General features: G+C 43.2%; 2 protein-coding genes across 3 annotated transcripts; both read right to left on the reverse strand.

Annotated features, from left to right (window-relative positions):
* On the reverse strand, nt 1-22,921 carry APLF (aprataxin and PNKP like factor). 2 transcript variants are annotated; one of them, XM_028722057.2, is made up of 11 exons: nt 22,762-22,921; nt 18,971-19,042; nt 18,602-18,768; nt 17,252-17,423; nt 16,359-16,482; nt 16,159-16,238; nt 14,220-14,620; nt 12,746-12,871; nt 10,130-10,176; nt 8,240-8,281; nt 1-1,033 (listed from the first exon to the last, which is right to left on the reverse strand). In XM_028722057.2, exons 3-11 carry the CDS (start codon nt 18,712-18,714, stop codon nt 822-824), a joined length of 1,317 nt encoding a protein of 438 aa, XP_028577890.2. In that variant the 5' UTR covers nt 18,715-18,768; nt 18,971-19,042; nt 22,762-22,921; the 3' UTR covers nt 1-821. The 2 variants fall into 2 exon arrangements, with proteins under 2 accessions (XP_028577890.2, XP_077782647.1); XM_077926521.1 differs by lacking the exon at nt 22,762-22,921 and adding an exon at nt 22,357-22,572.
* LOC144327328 (uncharacterized) lies at nt 1,043-8,231 on the reverse strand. The gene has a single exon (XM_077926522.1). The coding sequence runs from the start codon at nt 5,699-5,701 to the stop codon at nt 4,850-4,852; it is 852 nt and encodes a 283-aa protein (XP_077782648.1). The 5' UTR covers nt 5,702-8,231; the 3' UTR covers nt 1,043-4,849.
* Nucleotides 22,922-23,045: the final 124 nt, after the last annotated feature.

Here is a 23,045-nt window from a genome sequence, read left to right on the forward strand (position 1 = left end):
TTGCTTTCATCATAAATTTATAAACCTTTTTCTGAAATACAGAGAGAAAACAAATGCCATTTGTAGTATTAGCTGGAATATGAAAGACAGTGATTGTTTACAGCCTGGTTACCAGTTTGGCAACTAATGAACCAAATTCCAACTTGGTTTAACTGTCCATCTAAAACTGTCATGATCTACCATATATGATGATTACTTATATGCAACATAATGTTCCCTTCATTTAACATGAAGATGAACTTTAGTAATGTAAATAAAAACTTCCTAGTTTAAGCCTCAACGCCGTATGTGGCACAGTACATCAGGCATTAAAATCAGTAGTGTTAAGTGTTACAACTCAAGATACACGACTTTCTCTCAGACATTACCAGCTGTGAGAAAACAGCATTTAAGATTTACATAAATTAAGTATACATGAGTGCAAAATTTAAGAGATGATTTCGAGGTAAAGGCTCATCTAAACCACTATTCTTAGAGGGGAAATTACCACTCAACTGGCACTACTGAGCCAGATTTAAATGCTTTCATCCCCTTCACACTAATCGAGTTGGAGTAACCTCTCTCAACCTGACCAATATATTTTTCTTCATTAACCAATCTATTTGGTCTCAATATCTTGAGATATAAATTGGTATCAATAAATTATTATGACTGTCTTCCAAAAATTGCCTCTTGTCTTCTTAAATGCAAGGGACAGAATCAAGAGAACATTTATGCCAACTTGATTTAAGGGTTAAAGTGAATCATTTAAACCAAATTGAATTCAGGACGTTTCATGTATTTCAACTGAATTGTGCACTACATTTGCAATATATGTACAACTACTTATTGCTTTTAACAATCTTCTGTGCTTCTTTTAGAAGTGTGGCAACATCTTCATCATCCTTGTCTTCAAAATCTGGCTCCCAGTCAGAGTCTTCATCAGTAGGGTCACACTCTTCTTCCTCTTCGTCATCATCTATAAAGCTGTCATTCAAATTGTATTCATTGGGCTCACCATCATTATCACTATCATCATCCAAAACACTTCTTCCTGTATAGTAAAAAAGACAGCACCCTTAAAAGAAGATTAAAAACTAGAATGATAGTGGTGTAAGACCACAATATTATTTAATACTTGAAATGTATCAACTAAATCATATCACTTAATATTTGATCTTCCCAATACAAGTTACTTTACAGTTAAATTTGCTATACGAGTGTATATAGATGCTACATGTTAGTCAATATGAGCAACAATACGAAAATTTGTCCAAAATTTGTAAATCAAGGTCATTATGAGCCAAGCCTACAATTCCACTCAAGTCTGGGTCCAACTCGTGCTGGGCCTGTTGCAGGTCCAGCAATTCTGCTGCTGACCAACACTCTCTACTGCCCTTTGCTGAAATTTATCCTGATGGCACGGTGGTAGGGATTACAGCAGTCTCTTTAAATCCTGGATGCTTGCATGGTGTGGACATCCATTAATGTCAGAGAGCCTAGGAACTGGGAGTTTCCTAGTGATAGTGAAGGAATGGGTTTCTGTGCAGTCAGCTTGAAACTGACCCAAAATCCGCATTTTTCCTTCTCCAAGAGAACATTTCTAAAATGCTTTAACTTGAGCTCTTGAGCCAAAATCCAGCTGTATAAACAAGTGCTCAAAGCCCTCTCCTTTATCAGTCCGTGACGGCAATGGATGACCTTGCCAAGTTCCGTGGAGCAGGGATGACACATCTGGGTCTTACGTTACATCCTGACCACACTCTGATGCACAGGCCTAGTCCGGGAACAGCGCCAGGAGAGTTGGTGACCTTCTTACCCCAAGGTAAGAGTGCCAGAACAGGAATACCTTTATATGGTCAAGAGTACACGAAGAGGAACACCCTTTTATGGTTAAAAGTACTGGAGCAGGATCATCTATGATGTCAACCTGCGTGTACAAGCTGACATGGCTGGATTCCTGGGGAAGCGGGGAGAGGGTGCCTGGAGGATACATATACTGCATGAAATTTCTCATTTCTTTGGACTTGCTGTGAGCTGACCACGCAAGTGACTTCTGCTATCCAGAGAGCAGAATAAACACTTTCTCTGAACCAACCCTCGGTGTCATTTGACTTCCTTCCTCCCGTCCGGGAGAAACGCTCACCCTACCAATTGGTAAAGTCCAATAAGGCTATAATAGCAGAACCTTCTGTGCCCTGAGTGACAAAAAACTCCTAGCTACATGAACACATGGGTTGGAGCATCCAGATGCCTCTGCCCTTTCTAACACTAACCTCCTTCACTAGAGTGAATTTTAGGAAAGGGCAGGGGACTGACAGGGGACCTTCTGCTAACTCACTATTACCCATTATAGACTGAAAAAGAAAGAAACGTAGCTGAAAAGTTGTAAGGAAGATATTCAGGAAAGGGGCCTTGCAAGAACTATTTCCCATGCTAAACTGGTGGTCCTTTTCAGTGCAAGGTACACACGGCTAATGTATTTTCACATGTCTTGCACTACAATTTCATATACTTGAACTGTCAATGTTAACAAACAAATGTCCAGGAATCAGCACATTTCTCACAGATAACCTTTTATTTATACCCCGCCCTCCTCAGCCAAGACCGGGCTCAGGGCGGCTAACAACCAATAATAAAAACAAGTTGATTAAAATACAATTTAAAAGATTAAGATACAATATTAAAACAATTAGGGAACAATCTCATCATAGGAGGAGAAAGAAAAAAGAAAAAGGGGGAGGGAATCAAACTGATTCTGAGCCAAAGGCCAGGTGGAACAACTCTGTCTTACAGGCCCTGCGGAAAGAGATCAGATCCCGCAGGGCCCTGGTCTCAAGAGACAGAGCGTTCCACCAGGCCGGAGCCAGTGTTGAGAAGGCCCTGGCTCTGGTTGAGGCTAATCTAACTTCCTTAGGGCCCGGGACCTCTAGGGTGTTGTTATTTATGGACCTTAAGGTCCTCCGTGGGGCATATCAGGAGAGGCGATTCCGTAGGTACGAGGGTCCTAGGCCGTGAAGGGCTTTAAAAGTCAAAACCAGCACCTTAAATCTGACCCTGTACTCCACCAGGAGCCAGTGCAGCTGGAAAAGCACTGGGTGAATATGCTCCCATAGCAGAGACCCTGTGAGGAGCCTCGCTACAGCATTCTGCACCCGCTGGAGTTTCTGGGTCAGCTTCAAGGACAGCCCCGCGTAGAGCAAATTACAGTAGTCAAGCCTGGAGGTGACCGTCGCATGGATCACTGTGGCCAGGTCGGGGCGGGAAAGGTAAGGGACCAACTGCTTGATGCAGCGAAGGTGGAAAAATGTCGCCTTGCCTGTTGTTGTAACCTGCGCCTCCATGGAAAGGGAGGTGTCAAGGATTACACCCAAACTCTTAACAGAAGGCAATGGCACTAATTGGGGCCCCGCAAGAGAAGGGAGTTGGTCCCTCATCCCCATACGATCCCGACCCAGCCAGAGGACCTCTGTCTTCGAAGGATTTAGTTTCAATCGGCTCCCACGAAACCATCCAGCCACAGCTTCCAAACATCTGGTCAGTGTGTCAGGGATTGAGTCGGTGTGGCCATCCATCAGCAGATAGAGCTCAGTGTCATCAGCATATTGGTGACAACCCAGCCCAAAGCCCCGGATAATCTGGGCAAGGGGGCGCATAAAGATGTTAAAAAGAATCGGGGAGAGGATTGCGCCCTGCAGCACTCCACACACAAAGGGGTGGCGCGATGACAACTCCCTCCCTTGTGCCACCCTCTGTCCCCGACCAGAGATAAAAGAGCACAGCCATTTATGGACTATGCCCTGTATCTCCACATCGGCAAGGCGGTGGTCCAAAAGATCATGATCAACCATGTCAAAGGCTGCTGACAAATCTAAGAGAATCAGCAGTCCTGACCTGCCTCGATCCAGTTGTCTGCGGAGATCATCTGTTAGTGCGACCAGAGCCGTCTTGGTCCCAAAACCAGGACGGAATCCGGACTGAAATGGATCTAAAGCTGATGTTTCCTCCAGAAACCTACCAAGCTGTTCAGCAACTGCTCTCTCAATTACCTTACCCAGATATGGGAGATTTGAAACTGGGCGGTAATTGGATAGATCTAAAGGATCTAGTGAAGTTTTCTTTAAGAGCGGACACACCATTGCTTCCTTCAGCTCCCCTGGGAATATCCCTGTGTCAAGGGACAAATTGATAATTTCAACCAGGGAGGTCTGTGCGATATCTGGGCACGCCCTAATCAGCCAAGACGGGCACGGATCAAGGAGGTAGGTGGTGGGTCTACCAGCTTGGAGGAGTCTATCTACATCAGCAGGGAGTATCTGATCGAAATGTTCTAACACTGGACCCGAAGACAGTCGAGGGGCCTCCAGTTCTGTCACTGTATCTAAATTGGCAGGGAGGTCACAGCGGAGCAACAGGACTTTCTCTGCAAAAAAGCTCGAAAATGCCTCACAGCTGTGGGTCGAATTTGTGCTTAAATTTGGTTGTCCTCCTAAGGATGTTATTGACCTACTTATTCTAAAAAGCTGTGCCGGGCGAGAGCTAGCGGATGCAATGGAAACTGCGAAGTGAGATTTCTTAGCAGCTTTCATAGCCATCTCATAGGCTTTCATAAGCGTCCTATAAGATGTTCTTGAAGCTCCGTCACGAGTCCGTCGCCATACTCGCTCTAGCCGTCTGAGATCCCGCTTCATTTTCCGGAGCTCCTCGGTAAACCAATGGGCCCGGTTTCGACGGGGTCGCAGAGGGCGCTTAGACGCAATCTCATTGATGGCTGCCAAGAGCCGGTTATTCCAGTCCTTGACAAGGTCATCTAATGAGTCGCCAGGAGGAGCAGGGTCCCTCAAGGCCAGACGGAATCTATCAGGATCCATCAGTCTTCACGGGCGAGCCCAAATAGGCTCACCACCCGAGCAGGGAGGAACGGGAAGTCAATCTTGGCTTTCAGAGTATAGTGATCAGACCATGGCACTTCCACAGGGGGGAGCATGATCACAGCTATGCCAGCACCAAAGATCAAATCCAGCGTATGACCTGCTTGATGGGTTGGGCCCGTAACAAACTGGGAGAGCCTCAGTGTTGCCATGGCAGCCACTAGGTCCAGGGCCTGTGAGGAGGGGGCAGCATCGGCATGGACGTTGAAGTCTCCCAAAACCAAAAGGTTTGGAAACTCCAAGGCCCAGCCTGCCGCCACCTCCAGCAGGTCTGACAGGGTGGCTGCCGGTGCGCTAGGTGGTCGGTACACCAGCCAGACAGCCAAGTTCTCCTTGGTGCCCCACACAAGACCAACACATTCAATGCCGGAGATCGCCGGTGGTGGCAGAGCCCTGAAAAAGCAATCCTTCCGGATTAACAACGCCACTCCTCCCCCCCGACCCACAGTCCGCGATTGATGGAGGACAGAGAAACCTGGAGGTGTTATCTCATGTAGGGAGATTACTTCTCCTTCCCGTACCCAGGTCTCTGTCATGCAAGCCAGGTCAATCCCCTGCGAGACAAAAAAGTCACGCATTGTGGCGGTTTTATTGCCTATGGAGGTGGCATTGCACAACACCAATGACGGAGGTGGGTAATCCCTGCTCGCCCTACCCTTGTCCCTTGGGACGGGAGGTAGATTGGAAGGGGTTCGAGCATCACTGCATCTCAAAACCCTTCGCCGATAGTGATATTTAGCCCCACCGCCATTCTTCCCTAGCCCTTCAATAGTGGGAATCCCAGAGCCCATACTAGCCTCCCCAATAGAGGGGTAAGATCTCCTCAATAACAAGTCATCTCTGGGCCAGGACTCGGGTCAGAATGGTATAGGGAAGAGGTGAAAGTTTGATAGGGTAATTATCCCTAGAAGATAAAACCCAACCAACCGCACCCTGAGCAAAGAAGATGTTCAGTTCCTCTGCCAATGAGGCATCAGTCTTAACCATGTTCCTTGTATTGCCCTTGTAGTTGGTTAGGTGCTGCAGTCGTTGCCACACTTGTTTCATGATGTTATCAGCTAAATAATTTTCCACTTTAAGCTTATACTGTTGTTTTGCTGCCTTAATGCCTTTTTTGAGATTTATTCTCGCCTCTCTGTAGATGTCTATATTCCCTGTCTTAAAGGCAGAATTCCGAATTTTCAGGAGTCCTCTTACTTCAGCAGTCATCCATGGTTTACAGTTCCCATAGAGTCTAATGCATCTCTACAATGTTACATTATCGATGCACACTTTAATATAGGAGAGTATAGGATCTGTGTATCTATGCAGATCTTGATGTTCAAACATGCTCCAATCATTGCTCTCAAAACAATCCTGGAGCTGACTAAGAGCACCCTCTGGCCAAATTCTAACTGTTTTTATAACTGACTGAATTCTTCTCCTGAGAGGGATGTACTTCGGACATAGAAAAACTGAAGAATGGTCGGATGAGCCTAAGTGGGGGAAGGGGATTGCCCTGTATGCCTGTTTCAAATTGGAATACGCGAGATCTAGAATATTCTGTCCTCTAGTGGGAATTTTCACAAACTGTTCAAACTTAGGAAAAACCGTCTTTAGGCAGGCTTGATTGAAGTCCCCTGCCACAACAAGGGCGCCCTTTGGGTGGATTTGCTGGAGCTCGGAGATGATGTCACATAGCTTAGAAAGTGCCGCACTGACATTAGCATCGGATGGAATATAAACAGCTATAATAATTATGACAGTTACTTCTCTAGGCAAATAAAATGGCCGACACGTAACTGCCATCAATTCTAGATCTGGGGAGCAATACATGTAAGCTACTTTGCTGTTAACGCACCAACCATTGTGTATGTAAATACAGACTCCGCCGCCCCTAGCTTTACCAGAATCACTGTTTCTATCAGAGCGATAAATTATTCGATTTATCAGCTCAACTGCTGCATCCGGTACTGCTGAATGTAGCAAAGTGTCTGTAATAATTACCATACAGCTCTCACAAAGAAGCTTGTTTGCTGCCATCAGCAGCTGTAGTTCGCCGATTTTGTGGACGAGAGATCTGGTGGTCAGGAAGACGCTTGGCAGTGCTGGTCTCGTGGGTCTTTTCCGAAGCCGACCAGCTCTGCAACCACGTTTTTGCTTTTGCTCTTTTCTCTTTCGCTTCTTTCGGCACTTCCCCCTCCCGTTGACAATCCATAGAGATCCTGGAGGTCTTACTATGCAGTTTGGTATATTGTGGGACCTTTGAAACTCTCTAGTTATCTCTATTTTTCTTGTGAGCCCGAAGTTTACCAGTTTTGTGCGTGAGTAGGTGAGGTATTGGGATCTCAGAGCCGCAGTCTATGAACGCGCCGCCATCTTGGAACGGAATCCAAGATGCCATTCATCTATTCTAACCTTCAACAAGTTTTAAGTCTTGGGAGAAGTCACAGGAACCAACAGGCAGGTTTGCCAAATCCACCCCATTTTGTCTCCATGCTCCCACTGTGCCTCTCCTTCTCCATCTTGGCAGTAACTGCCTAGCAGGCAGCGGCTAGCAAGCAAGGACATCGTGTGATTGAAGGACCAGTCATTACCTTATGCAGACTTGATTATTTTAATGGGAGTGTGTGTGGAGGGGGATAAACTCTCCTTCTAAAATTAATTGAACTACTGGGCCACCCATATCTACACTAAGAATTCTAAACGGCTATCAAGAAAGGAGTGCCCAAATCAGAAACCATTCGGATTTGTAAGCAAATTTGCTATTGTATGCATTTTAACTTTTCTAGATGAGAAAATTTCAGGGAGCACAGGGGGCATGTGGAGGTGGCGAAGCTCCTTTGTGAAAGTGGAAGTCCTTATGCAGCGCTTCTGATGGGACTCATTAGCTGAATCCCACCCCATGTCTTTGTATGTGAATTCAGTAGGGACCCGGTGTTCCTTTACAAAGCTTTTTTAAGTCAAGCTTGTTGTATTCATCATATAGAATATTTGAATATTAGGATTAGCACTGTGGAGACCCAGCAATAGACAAATGAATGATAAGAAGAGCTAGACTCTTCTTAAAATGCAGGAGAGGTCCTAGCTAGGGCAGTTCTGGGTTTCAGCAGTGGCTGACTCCGCGGAGGCCACCAGCAAACACCCTCAAGTTCCATGATTGAAGAAAGGTGGGCTGTAAAAGCAAATCCATAATTTGTTCCTGTATATTTTCTTATTAATATTGTTCAAAGTTAATCTTATTTCAAAGAGAAACCAACACTCTGCAAGTTGTCTGCTTACAGAAAGTACATGAGAAATTACTCAGAGCTATTTATCTTCTGCCATTTGGAAATACACAGTATCCTAACCTTTTTTAATAGCCTTCGGTCTTGTCTGCCTCCTCTCAGGTTCTAAAGAAACAAACAAACAAAAATACCATTACCAAGGCAACAATAGATTAATGAATGTTAGAAGGATGCTGGAATGAAGTTACATGGTTTTAGCAGATATGTTATAAAGAATTAAGTAAAAATAGATTGTTAATGGGCCAAAGTGTAAAATTTAAGGTCAGATTGGGTTAAGGTAAATTATAGAACAAAAATTGAGAAAGATGGAAAGGATTTGCTGAAATAGCTAAATTGAATTAGAATACAAAAAAGGGAGGTGTGAGGAGGTCGATGAAACAAGTAAATGAAAGACAAAGATATGAAAATACTGGAGGTGTTTTTAAATGTTTTTGTTCTTAAATGTTTTTGTTCTTTTTTATTGTTGTGCTGTATTGTCTTTTTTTATTTTTATTTTGCTTTTTATTTTTTGATGTATTGTAATTTTTTTATTGCCTTTCCCCCCCTCTTTTTTTTGGTAATTGTTAAACTTTTAATAAATATCTTATTAAAAAAAACAACCAAGGCAACAATAGAAATGAACCGTTCCATATTTTAATAGTACCTGAGAGCCGAACTACACAGGAAGTTCTTGGAAGTGGGTAATTTTCAATGGGACCACAATGCATGGGGAGATGCTTAATCCTTCTCTCCTCAGCTGCAATCCCAATGAACACGCCCCCAGCTGCTATTAGCCTTAGTCAAAAAAATCAAACAAACCCCAAACCTGTCCTTTGACACCAATAGGGGCTTTCTTCCTTAGCTAATGGCAGTGTGTGTATGATTTTCATCCAAGGCCCCATCTACAACACACATTTAAAGCACTATCATACCAGTTTAAACAGTCATAGCTTTCCCCCAAGACTTTTGAGTGGCAAAGGGAAAGAAGAGGCAAGAAAGTCCTGAGCAGGGAACTTGCATCTTCCGCACATTTAACACACACTATTTCAACCATACGTGGTTAAACGTGGGCTGAAGAGAGGAAGGATGGGAGGTGGGAGGAAGCTGGAAACCCTAAGCAGATCCAGTGTGAAAAGCTCCAGGTCTGCTTGGGGCTTCCAGCTTCATCCCACCTCTGATCTCCACCCCGCCCCCACTGGCTGCCATATAAAAGATGGTCAGGCTGGCCACGAGGCGGCTCCAAATGTAATTTTGGCTGTATGAGATTTTTGGGTACACATATAACTCTTTGAACCAACTCCCCATGTATGATGCCTGTACTGTGTGCATGGACACTGCTCCACTCACAGAATTGAATTATTATTTATGCAAGGTGCTTGGAATAGCCCCATGGGAATTTTTTTCTTTTTTTCTTTGAACAATAGGCATGCACCACATTTGCCATATCGTTGGCTGTCTTTGAAAGCAGACTTTCAAAAGTAGTTTGCCTAAAAGCCTGGGGGAAGGAGAAGGTCCAAGACTGCAATCTGAGCACACTTACTGAGGAGCAAGTAACCTCCTCAGATGGACTTACTTCAAAGTAAATGTGTATAGGATCACACTGTAAGACTTCTTACAGGCCCAGATACACATAAGGGGGTACATCCCACCAAACACAGTAGGACTTACTTCTGAGTGAACATGCAAAGGACTAAGCTGCAAACCCATTTAAACTCTGAGAAATAGTTACTGCATATAGGTATGGACAGGTTCTTGCATCTCAGCTGCAATACAGCTGCATTATATTTGTACCATTTGAGCATTTGATTTTGTTGGCTAGTTTAATTTTTAGCTTGAAAATCTTAACAACCAAAAGCATCCCTTTTTATGAGCGTGCTAGGCACCAGCTAGGCCCACTGTTTGGTCCTCCTCACTCAGTTGTATTAACAGATATAGACTCTACATTTCCTATATAATGAAACCAAAGCACTTTACCTGGTGGTACAGTGTGTTTGTATTCCAGCTTGTGCTGTGGATTTTTCCTGCAAAGAAAAGGCAGGGTGGGGAGAAAGAGATGAAACCTGAACTTCCCATTGTAGAGTCTTCATAACTTTAATAATATTTTCTAACCACTGAAAGCTACAACCATAATGCTCCAAGGAGTTGTGTTTAAGAGGGAGAAGAAATCAGTTATTTTGTGTACTGTAACTTCAAAGTGTTTAACTGATCTTTTCAGGGAGAGAAAGAAAAAAGGCAGGCAAAATAAATGCTTTTCATCTTTGTTAAAAAGGGAGGATAAGTACAATGATGCTTAATCAAACTGGAGGTTTCTTTTCTCACTTCCAGATGAATAAGATTTCAGTCTGAGCCCTTAGTTTAAGTTTTTATTGCTGGACAATCTAAATGTATTGAAGAATGATGTACATATCTATCAAAAATGCAAAGATTAAGAGGGTAAACAGTACAAAGTATTGAGTATTTAGAAAACAGGAAAATTAAATTACTTTTAAGAGGCCTTGAATGTAAACCAATCAACTATGTGGTTTTACTGTATGTGGTTTTTTAAATCAATGTATTGTGTAATTTGCACTTGCAAAACAAAATTATATCTACTGGTTGCAGAAGGCAATTCAGACTACTATTTTTTTTCTCCCCCAAGCCTCCTTCTCCTCTGCAGCCCTGAAAATCTTCTCCAGAGGCTTAGGAAGGGCTCTTGAACTGTGTGGGATTTGTTGTACACGGCTGTGGTGTGCTTGTGTGTGGAGGGGGTGGGGGAAATCTCCTGAAATGGGGCAAAGGAACCTTGTGCAAGTGGTAGCGAAAGGATAGGAGGGGAAGAGAAAGATACAACCCATAATCTCCCCCCACCCTAATCTCCCCTAACCCTAGAGTTGCCTTTTTAGAGTTACATGTGGTTCTTTGAAAGTGGTATACCAAGTCTCATTTTCTGGGTACATCTTTCTGGTGCTGCCAAGTCGAACTTTTCTGAGAACCTACACTCATCTTCTGTTGGGTCTAGTCAACTCAGGAAATGGTGTCCCAATTGTGGAAAGTGATTACTGTACTTCTATCCAGTGCTATTTTTCTAGAAAATGAGGTGCCAGAACTCACAATGAACTCCTTCCTTGTTCTCTTATAATGCAATGGCACCCACCTGTCAGGTGCCAGAACTGAGTTCCAGCAAGTTCAGGTTGAAAAAAAGCCCTGCCTTCTATCACTTTGTATAAGGCACTTTGTAAAAGGGATGTGAGTGGCACTGGGGTCTAAACCACGGAGCCTCTTGGGCTTGCCAATCAGTAGGTCAGCGGTTCAAATCTGCGTGATGGGGTGATCTCCTGTTGCTCTGTCCCAGCTCCTGCCAACCTAGCACATCGAAAGCACACCAGTGCAAGTAGATAAATAGGTACCACTGTGGCGGGAAGGTAAATGGCATTTCCATGTGCTCTGGCACTCATCACAGTGTTCCATTATGCCAAAAACGGTTTAGTCATGCTGGCCACATGACCCAGAAAACTGTCAGTGGAAAAACACCGGCTCCCTCGCCTTGGCTGGACTTAACCATCCAGGGGTCCTTTACCTATAAGGCACTGGACTGCAATTTGCTACCCCTGTATTTTTTGTAGTTGTGCAGGGGAGAGAAATTCAACAAGCTTCTCACCCATACAAAACCAGCTGTGCCTGCTAATTTTTTCTTTTCTATACAGCTGTTACAGCCCTTTCATTCTCTGAATTTGATTGAGCTGGGAGTAGGGGAGCAATGGACACACATGATAACATTTTTAAAGTGGCCCCCATGTTATAAATTGGAGCTGACAATGGGACATTCTGCTCTGAAGAGTCCTCCAACAGTTACCCAAAACCAGAAAGGAAATCTGGGGTATTTCATTGGAGAGGACATTCCACAGTTTCAGTGCCATTATCAAAAAGACCTCTATTGTATTCACCCATCTGATCTCATGTGAAACAGAGCGGATACCCTGTTTGAAGCAACCCCAAACTGTCCAGTGCAGACACGACACTTAACCATGGTTTGTTGCTCAAACTTGGTCAAGAAACAGTCTCCAACATTGCAAAACCGCCCCAAACTGTTATCTGTGGTTTGCCATGGTTTCACAGCCCTTAACAACAGTTTAGACAAGGCTGTAATTTAAAATTTTATCTGCAAAGGTAATATATTCACCAGGTGTTTTTAAGCTTATCATTATAAGGCACATTTGACACATCAAATGTCAGGATAGGTTTGAAATATTTAATTATCGCAATTTAAAATAAAATTCCAGAGATGATGAAGAAGAAGAGTTTGGATTTGATATCCTGCTCTTTCACTCCCCTTCAGGAGTCTCAAAGCGGCTAACCATCTCCTTTCCCTTCCTCCCCCACAACAAACGCTCTGTGAGGTGAGTGGGGCTGAGAGACTTCAAAGAAGTGTGACTGGCCCAAGGTCACCCAGCAGCTGCATGTGGAGGAGCGGAGACGCAAACCCGGTTCCCCAGATTACGAGACTACCGCTCTTAACCACTACACCACACTAGCTCTCTAGCGTATAAGTACATGCCCTCTCTTAAAATATTAAAAGTACGGTAATAATTTGTAGTAGGCAAAATTTCTAACCTGTAGCAAGCAGTTCCATAAGGGCATTCAGGTCTGTTATCATTGTCAGCTTGAGTTACAGATTCCGTATCATGATAGTCACTATCTCCGGGGTGACTGAACTGCTGAAAATGTATAGGATTTTTCCTGTGAAATTAAAAAGACACCATAAGCTATACTAAAAATATGTAATTCATATAACACAGCTAGAAAAATGCCATGCCATGCCATGCAACAAACTAAATCAAGCATGTATCTTCTAAATGCAGCCCCCTGGTTATGGCGATCTACAGGACAGAACACTAATATCCTGTTCTTTCTTACCCTGAAAAGTATAGCTATTTCAGTAATTCTTCAGCATGCCATTCCTTCTTGCTTCCGATCGACTTTTATCACAGGAGTGCATCCAGATTGGATTTCCTTTCATTATTACTTATAGAATGTTGAGGAATAACAGATAATACACCCATTGTTACAAATACCTCAGATATGTTTCTGTCTACTCAAAGAGGACTTTCCCCAGCATTATCCAACAGTATATAAAAAGTTCAGAACATTTGCAGTCCCCGGTGCATGTTACATGATAGCCATTACAAGGTAAGCAAACAGTACATCCTGGCAGATGGTTGATAAGCTCTGTTCCAATATTCATTTTACTTGCAATGCAAGAACATTTTTCCAGATTTGTGAATCTGCCCATTAAACTCAACAGACCTTATCTAAGTGCAGAAGTTTAGCACAATGTTTGTTAAACTTTATCTTCCACCCCAAAACTTCAGTACAATTTTTTAAAGGCTATTCATAGTACAAGCTACAATGCTATTATTGCCTTGTAGAATTATGTTTCTATTTCCTGGAGGAAATTGTTTTTTATTTACCTAAACTGCATATTGCTTAACAGAGCAACATGCTCTTTATCTACCTATCTATCTATCTCAATAAAATCCCCTAGATTCACTTCTCATCTGCCACTCATCTGCTCACTCTAGCTTAATTAAAGCAGGCTTTTAACCTAAGAGCTGACAATATAAGATCTCCATTGCCCACAGACTACATTACTATATAAAAGGTAAAGGGACCCCTGACTATTAGGTCCAGTTGTGACCAACTCTGGGGTTGCGGCGCTCATCTCGCTTTATTGGCCGAGGGAGCCGGCGTTTGTCCGCAGACAGCTTCCGGGTCATGTGGCCAGCATGACTAAGCCGCTTCTGGCAAACCAGAGCAGCAACGGAAACACCGTTTACCTTCCCGCCGGAGCGGTTCCTATTTATCTACTTGCACTTTGATGTGCTTTCAAACTGCTAGGTTCGAACTGCAGGAGCAGGGACCGAGCAACGGGCGCTCACCCTGTCGCGGGGATTCGAACCGCCGACCTTCTGATCGGCAAGGCCTAGGCTCTATGGTTTAACCCAAAGCGCCACCCGCGTCCCACATTACTATATAGCAGGAGGTTATCTGAATCAGTTCACTTAGAAGACTGACAATTTGATTTTACCTGTAGCAGCTTCTCCCATAGAGGCAAGCTGTCCTCTGGTGTCCGGTTTTGTTAGTGTTTTGTGGTACATCTTGACTTCCAGTTACATTAGAAATGCCTGTTTCGGTAGACGGATTGAGAAGAAGCTCTTGAATCTCACCCTGGTGAACCGGAGTTTGTGACATGTCCTGATGAAATTGCTCAGGATTACATTTAACATTCTCCAAACTGTTTTCATTTTTATTAGTTGTATCCGTTTCAGCAGGCTGGCAAGCGAGTCCATCTGTGTTGAGCTGTAACTCTTCATTATGAAGTTGACGATTACATTGCCCTGTAGGACTTACAGCTCTTTGGGGTAACATTTTGCTTTCATTCTTTTCCATTTTCCTCACAATAGGTTCAGCAGATAGATGTTCTATATCCTGTGGTAATAAGTGTGAAATTATTCATGAAACAGATTTCAGTCCACAACACTGCAGAAGAATAGTGCCTAGTGAAGTTGGATTAATTCATCAATGTACATGGCATTTTATAGAGCAAAAGCTTAACAAGTCCCTGCCCCCACTGAGCTTATAATATAAATAAACTATTAGGAAAACAATAGAAGGCAGGAGGAAGAGTCAAGGGTATGAATGGGAGCCTATAGTTATATGTTTTTAACCTTGGTCACAATTATGGCTACAATCCTATGTACGCTAACTTGAAATGAAGCCACAGGCCTGAAAGAAGGGATTTGATGAAGGATTTGAATGGAGATATGGAGAGCAGGGGGTACTACCTCCATATTTAGAGAAAGCAACATTTACAGCATTAAGAATCTGCATTGGGAAAGATCAAGTTGGCTTGAAACATTACTGAAAGAGACCATGCATGCCTCTGTGCTTGACAGAGTAGAAGGGCAAACACAGTTCCAAAGCTATCCTGAGCAACTTTAGCTTTCCACCTGTGTCTTCAAAGACAGCCTCCATTGTATGCTTTAACACACCTGACTGAAAAATGTCCAATTAGTATTGCAGGAGGAGTTTCAAGAATAATTTCCACTACTGTGCCAAGAAAATACTGGGATTTGAAGTTACCAACATTAAACATATGTATATCTTCAAAGTAGATGTTGAAGGATTAGACATGAGCATCTCTCTTGTGACTAGCTTTCATTAGTATGAACTGAAAACATCCAATTCTTCTAATAGAATCTCTCTTGGCTAATACACAGAAGTATGAAAGCTAATGTGGCTTTGCCAGCCAATTTTAGTTCTGCAGTTCCCAAATCCCACACCACACACAAAATTTTGTGATAGTTCTATCCACTAACTCAAGCTATAACTTCGGTTGCGCTCACCAATGACTCTGGTTGAAATTCTAAGCAAATTTATTTGGATATAAAACCAATTAAAATCTATGTGATATACGTACTTCCAAGGAAGTGTAATTAAAATCAAGCTGTTTGGTTCTACTTCAAGAATCAAAGCCACAAAATATATTTGCCACCTACATTTGTCCGTGTATCATGAAGTCATTTGAGCTGGAAGGAATTCTCTCTTTCCTTGCAATTGGCTTTCCAGGAGGCTACTCTATACCCATAATTCAGTGCACTTGCACTTGACTTGCACACCCAATGATAACCATTTGGAATTGGCTGATCTAATTTGTCTGACTCTAGCAACAGAATGGAAAACTATGAGTTAACTGCAAAGGGACACGGAGAAAGATAGTCTTCAGTGTAACAGAATTCATGTCATTCTTTTGTTAAGCTTTCATGACTGAGCTTCCAAGTATGGAACAAATTTAGTACTCTAAAACAACACCAGATAAGACACGGTGCACATATTATGGGAGAGGGGAGCCTCTCCTCTATTGACTGCTAGTCCTGATACACAAAAAGGGTTTGCATAGGGTATAGAAACACAATACAAACGTAGTTTTAAATATCTGCAACAAAGAGCAGATCTGTTTACAACACCTGTGTAGCAAGGGCAGCATCTTCATTTTCAGTCCTTTTTCGCTTTTTCCCTGGACTTTGTTTTATTTCTCTACTATTTCCTATGAAAAATTGCAAATGACATTAGTTATCAGAAATGGTGGTATTCAAACTCTGAAGAACTGCACATGTTGTAATATTTTACAATGCAATAATACAATACAATTAAAAAAAAGACTTACCTCTTCCTGAACCTGAGGCTGATGAACTTTGGACTATTATGTCTGCTTGCAGCATCCATGCTGGAAGCACTCTTTTCCTTTGAGGAAATCTTACTTCTTCATTTTCAGAAATGCTAGCAGAAAACTGAAAAATATGACATTAATTTGTGAAATAAATGAGTGGAATTCAGTGCTAGTCCTACACAAGAGTCCTACTCAGGACACTGACATTATCTGGCAGATTATGTTAGGTCCATTAATTCCAAGTAGGACTTGGGTACACATAATATATATTGGATTCAATTACCATCATTAGGAAAGCAGGAAGAGACAAAGAGAATACCACCCACAATATCTTGAAAGTGGAAAGACCTGTTATTTGATGCATGAATTCTGCCACACATACTGCCACTGAAAAAAATTTTTGGGCAAGAGCCCACACTGCAAGACAGAAACCTTGTTAAAATGAAAATTGGTGATTCACCAAACACACATCATTGTTTAGCGTAGCAGGCACCGGCATAATATCTAAAGAAGGCACAAAGGAACTGAGAAAATGTATCCTAGATCATTTTGGGTACATTTTGTATTACATTTCCTTCACAAGGAAAATAGTTTCATGCTGACCAGATGCAACATTAAGTCTCCTTTGTGGAGTGGCACAGTTGGTTTCAGTCAGTCTGCCTCATGCAACTTGGAAAACAAGTCTAACACATAAGACAGAGCTGTTAAGATTTAATTTGAGAAAGGAACAAGCAACATTATTCAGAAACAGAACCTTTGAAACGGTCTATTCCATGCCATCATGCTCAATATGTATCCACAGCAGTCGTCCCATAAAGTTCCATCAACTTGTCCATAACAAAAACACAATTTATTCATGTCTGCTATGCACCCTAACGTTGATAAGGTACCTTCTTTGGGATTTCCGCTGCTTCTTCTAATCGTGAATTTACTTCCAAAAGTTGGCTCTTGTTGGAGGATGTTGTTTGCTGTGATGAAGGCTGTCTGCGAGGCATCTTGGTTTGCTGAAGTGATGAGGTAGCTCGATTTGGTATGTCTTCTACACAGAGGTTCCCATTTTTCCTATTGCATAACACAAAGGCTCTTTGTAAAATAATCATGGTGTACCACTAATCAGTTATGTCACACCTTGCCTGCAGAGCTGGCAGACTCTCACCCTTTCTCTGACACCCTCCCTTGTGGAGTGTTTTCTCAGCCTCTCCTTGAGAGTTCTTCAGGCAGCTACTGCTGCCGCCCCTGGTCTCTGAGTCCCCCCCCCCTGCACCCCAAAAGTGATGCCTCCTCATACTGCCCCACAGGGGCCTGGGACTTATCTGTCCATTCCCAAAAGCAAGGGCTGGCGGACTGGCTGGCTTGCTTACTCCGAGGCCACCTCAGCTCCTGGCAATCAGCACCCCCTGACCAGCCCCAGAGGCACCATTCGCCTACTGAGCTTGTAGCCAGGGCTGCTGCAACAAACAGCTGTGCAAGCCTTAGGAAGCAGAGATGCAAGAAGACATCAGAGGAGGGAGGAAAGGAAAGAGGGACAGAGGCCAGTGTTGCCCATGGCACCCCTGACCATCATTCAAGGCACCCCAGGGTGCCAAGGCACACGGGTTGAAAACCACTGCACTGTTCTGTAAGCTGAAAGAAGAGTCAACAATGCTACTTCTTTCCATTTATCATTAACACTTGATAAAAAAGCAATTTTCTCTCTCTTGGATACTACAGAAAAAAATTCTACTGTCACTGTGATGTTGCACTTTTGCACTTAATTTTCTGGCATAGCAACTCTTATTGTTTTCTCTTTTCAGGAAAATATTCTTTTTTCTATCTTCTAACATCATAGGAGGATTAGACATTTAAGATAATATATACAAGTATGACTGTACCATAATCTTCAAACAACATTGTGCACATTAAGAGCCTTTTACATCATCTTAATTTCTCCATGGAATAGATGGCACAGCTTAGTAGTGCTAAACAACCAACAAGATAAATAATATATTTTGCTAATGGATATTACCTTGACTCAAACAAATTTTGACTTATTTAGCATATTATACAGTCAGGCTGGGGTACCTGTGACCCTCCAGATGTTGCTAGACTCCAACAGCAAGGCCCATAGTCAGGGATGATGGAAGTTGAAGTCCAACAATATCTGAAGACCACAGATTCCCCACTTCTACAGTATGGAAAGATAAAACTGTTATACATTGCAAGCAACACTTGTTCTAGATTTTCACATCAGATAGCATTACCTTAGCAGACTTTCTCCCTCTGAAGAAATGAAGAGAACCCTGAAGATATATTTGTCTACTAGCAGGGAAAATCTGTCACCTGGACTCAGCTGATGCCATCTATCAGTATCCATTGGCAATAGTTGGTCATTTTCAGTCGACTGATAAAAACAGGGGTTTATATGGACCTGCCAATTAAGAAGACACTCTTACTACAGATGATATGGCCTAATTACAGACGCAGGCCTAATTACCTTATTTTGGAATAGACTACCATTTTTATCCCAATCTCTGTTTGGAGCATTAAAGATAAAAGCTAGAACATGTAAAATCAGACCTCCAAGACTGATTTTTATTATTTTATTGTACTGAGAAATAGGAAACAGTTACCGGTTTGATGCTAAGCTGGTCACCAACTACTTTCAGAATAGCGTGTTTCCTTGATACTCTTTTATCTGTAATCTGTAAAGACACAAAACCGACAGATGTCAACAGTGGGGGGCATAAAACCCACCAATAAAGATATCTAAAAATAGTAAAGCTACTATATAGTTTTTACTGTGGTAACAAAATTTGTTAGCTTCACTTTTTAGTATAAAAATATTGTTCACTTTGTTGACAAGTTAAATGCTAAAACTTTCATCAAAGCCAACAAAAGCAAAATAGAAATCTGAGTTTTATCAAAATAAGAAGCTACCTTCTATACCTGTGAGTTTCAACTGAAAGCAGACCGAGGAGCGAGAGGTGTTCGGTTTTTGTTTAAAAAAACAACCCTCCTAAAACCTTCCTCTACTTAGATAAGTCATTCTAGGGAAAATTGGTAATTCCAGACAATGGTGTTTAGAATACTTTGTGTAGTTGCAACATTAAAGTTACTTATTAAGATCTTACAGTGATACTTGGAGCATCAATATAAAGTAGGATATGTGTTGGTTATAGGAATATATTAAGAGTGGGGTGATTCTTTTTTAGCTATAAAGGACATCTACAAGGAAAAGTTTACTCTCCAAATTCATGCCTTATAGATAAATTCTATCTGGCCTACAAAGGGAAGAGTAGTAGAAATTAATAAACTAGCACCACAACTAGTGTAGGGTAGTAATTAAAAGCACCAATATAAAACCAAGTGTACAAACTAACAAACACAAGAAACTAATACAACTAAGAGGGAAAGTAATTAAAGCAATCATAATTGAATTTAGAGAAGTCACTTCCCAAGAACATCCTCTGATTACTTCCAAATGGGCAACTAACATACTCTATGGGCTTCAAAAAGTATAGTGAGGGGGATATATTTACAGTATCAGTGGATTGTGACCTCTAGTGTGTAAATACAGTTAGTGCACTTGACCAAAAAGACAGCACAACTCAGGAGAAAAGGGGGGGGGGAGGGAAATGGGGAAATGCCCCCCTCCCCTCACAGTCCCTTCTTCACCCTGTGTTCTCCACCAGTTGCTAAGAATATTCCCAGCAACAGACAGCAGCAACTGGAACTACTCCCAGACTTGTGGGTAGAGAACTGTGTGTAATTATGAGGGTTTACACAACCCGCCTCAAGCATTGAGAACACTGGTAATTTTAGCTAGCCCCTTTGTTCACTGATTGCACATTCAGCCATATGAAGTAGCTCTATGTACATAGAACTCCTCCATTTTGGACGAATGTGGATCCTCAATCACATGGAGGTGGCCTATGGGGCCAGCACAGATATCATAATTTGGGTAGGGCTGCTAACTAGGATACTAACTGGGATCCCACAACCCCACCATATACACTTCCAATGTGTGACGGACTCGTGTAAACTTCCCTAACACATCAGATGAAGAAACAGCAACAGTTTGCTCAGCTTCAGCCAATGCAAGGAACTGCTGGGCAACAGGAAGACTATCCTCATGTTCCATGGCCTTGTAAACAGCAAGACTACTTTCAGCACCGAGTGAGTTGTACAGTGGTACCTTGGGTTAAGAACTTAATTTGTTCCAGAGGTCCGTTCTTAACCTGAAACTGTTCTTAACCTGAGGTACCACTTTAGCTAATGGGGCCTCCCGCTGCCACCGTGAGATTTCTGTTCTCATCCTGAAGCAAAGTTCTTAACCCAAGGTACTATTTCTGGGTTAGCGGAGTCTGTAACCCGAGGTACCACTGTACACCCTTAGAGTGCAATTCACACACACCAATAACACAAGGTGGAAAAGGGAGCCTCTCAGTATGCCTTTAGCTAATTTTGCTGAGTGTCCTTGCATGTGTATAAAGCTGGCTTTCCAACCAGAAGTCTGTCTCTTTGCACACCAGATTATGCAGTGCAAAAATGCATTGGGAGCTACAAGACTAAATATACTGGATAGAATTCCTAGGATTGTACTGTACAAAGATTGCATCTAGTTGTGTGTTCTGTTATAGCATGTTTGGTCATTAATACGTACAATAATATTAAAACACCCAGTTTAAACCTAGTTGACTCTAGGGAAAAAGCAGCTTCCATTGCAAGTCTCCTAGTCTCTCACCTAAAAGTGGAGATTCCAAGACACATTATTAAGAGAGTAACCCAAGCCCAGATCTATGGAGAGCCACTGCAGTAGGAGAAACACAGAAAGCTGCCTTATACCATTGGTCCCTCTATCTCAGCATTGTCTACACTGACTGGCAGCAAGGGCTCCAGTATTTCAGACAGGGAGTCTCTCTCTCCCAGCTCAGTCTGGAAATGCCACTGGAGGGTGTTGAACCTGGGACGTTCTGCTTGCAAGGCAAACACTCTGCCACTGTGCTATGGCCCATCCTAAATAAATAAATAGGAAACTGCCTTACACAGACCATTGGTCCCTCTAGCTCAGTTATTGTCTGCACAAACTGGCATCAATAGCTCTCTGGAATTTCAGATAGGGAGTCTCTCCCTCTCCAAAGCCCAGTCTGATGATGCCACTCAGGAGGTTGAACCGAGGACGTTCTGCATGCCAAGCAGGCTCCCTGCCACCAAGCCACAACCACCCGGAGTAGCTGCCTTTTTTTTCCTCTCGGAGAGATGCTGCGAAAGATTTGCAGCCATAAAGTTGGAAAGCCTTCACCCCCAGCCAGATTTGGAACATAGCAGGCCAGCTGGACCAACAGTCTCATTTGGGGGTGGGGTGGGCATCACAAGTTTAAGCTGCAAATATTTGTGCGGCGCAATTGGTCAGTGTGTCTTGCTGTTAACCAGAAGGTCGGTGGTTCGAGCCCACCCTGGGGGCAGGATTGCAGCATGGCCAAGGACTGGGCTAGATGACCCATGTGGTCCCCTCCAACATAATAATAATAATAATAATAATAATAATAATAATAATAATAATAATAATTTATTTATACCCCACCCATCTGGCTGAGTATCCCCAACCACTCTGGGCGGCTTCCAATTGAGTGTTAAAAACAATGCAGCATTAAATATTAAAAAATTCCCTAAACAGGGCTGCCTTAAGATGTCTTTTAAAGATAGGATAGCTGCTTATTTCCTTCATTTTCTCCCCCCCCCCCCCGTTCCACAGGGCGGGCGCCACTACTGAGAAGGCCCTCTGCCTGGTTCCCTGTAACTTGGCTTCTCACAGTGAGGGAACTGCCAGAAGGCCCTCGGTGCTGGACCTCAGTGTCCGGGCTGAGCAAAGGGGTGGAGACGCTCCTTCAGGTATACAGGCCAACATTACAGTCCTATGAGCTAAGATCTCCGTCTTCTTCCTCTTACACCAACTCCACCCCGACCCACCCGCCTACCCCAGACACCTCTGGAGCGCCGCCAGGGGGGCACTTACTCCCAGCAGGGCACCTCTTCCTATCACTGTCTCCCCAGGCGGCAGCACCACGGGGCAACCCCCGTCCGCCGGCGCCAACTCAAACCCTGGCATGAAGGTCCAGCAGGGCCTCCCCGCCGCAGGGCTTATCACAGGGAGGGGGACGCAAAACACGGGCGGACCGCCTCGCCACTTCCGCTCCGCCTCTCCACTGAAACTGAGGTAAAAAGTTCCGGCCTGCGAAAAAAATAATGAAAATAAACAAAAAATAAAAATAATAAATAAAATAAAATAAAATAAAATAAAATAAATAATAATAAAATAAAATAAAATAAAATAAATAATAATAATAGTAGTAGCAGTAGAAGAAGACGAAGAAGAAGAAAGTCCCCTGTTCTTTATCAAACTACATCCCCCACAACGCACTTCGGCGACGGCAGCTTCTCCTCAGAGCCCCTGCGATTACGTCAACTGAGCGGTTGGGGGGAACGAATGGCGTTCGAATGGAGAAACCGTTGGGGCCGTTAACGGCCGCTGCGCGCGGACGAACGCAGGTGAGTGGCAGGCGCTTCGGCGAGTCGCGAGGCGGCCCCGCGTTGCTGAGTGGTGACGGCGGTGCCGCGAGCGCTCGGGGCATCCAATCCCCGAGTAGAAAGGGGAGGGGAGGGGGCGCAACTGGAAGCCGGTTTAGCGATTGGGGGCGTGGTGGG

The sequence above is a fragment of the Podarcis muralis genome, chromosome 3 (genome assembly GCF_964188315.1).
Source record: "Podarcis muralis chromosome 3, rPodMur119.hap1.1, whole genome shotgun sequence".
In the NCBI taxonomy this organism is placed as follows: domain Eukaryota; kingdom Metazoa; phylum Chordata; class Lepidosauria; order Squamata; family Lacertidae; genus Podarcis; species Podarcis muralis.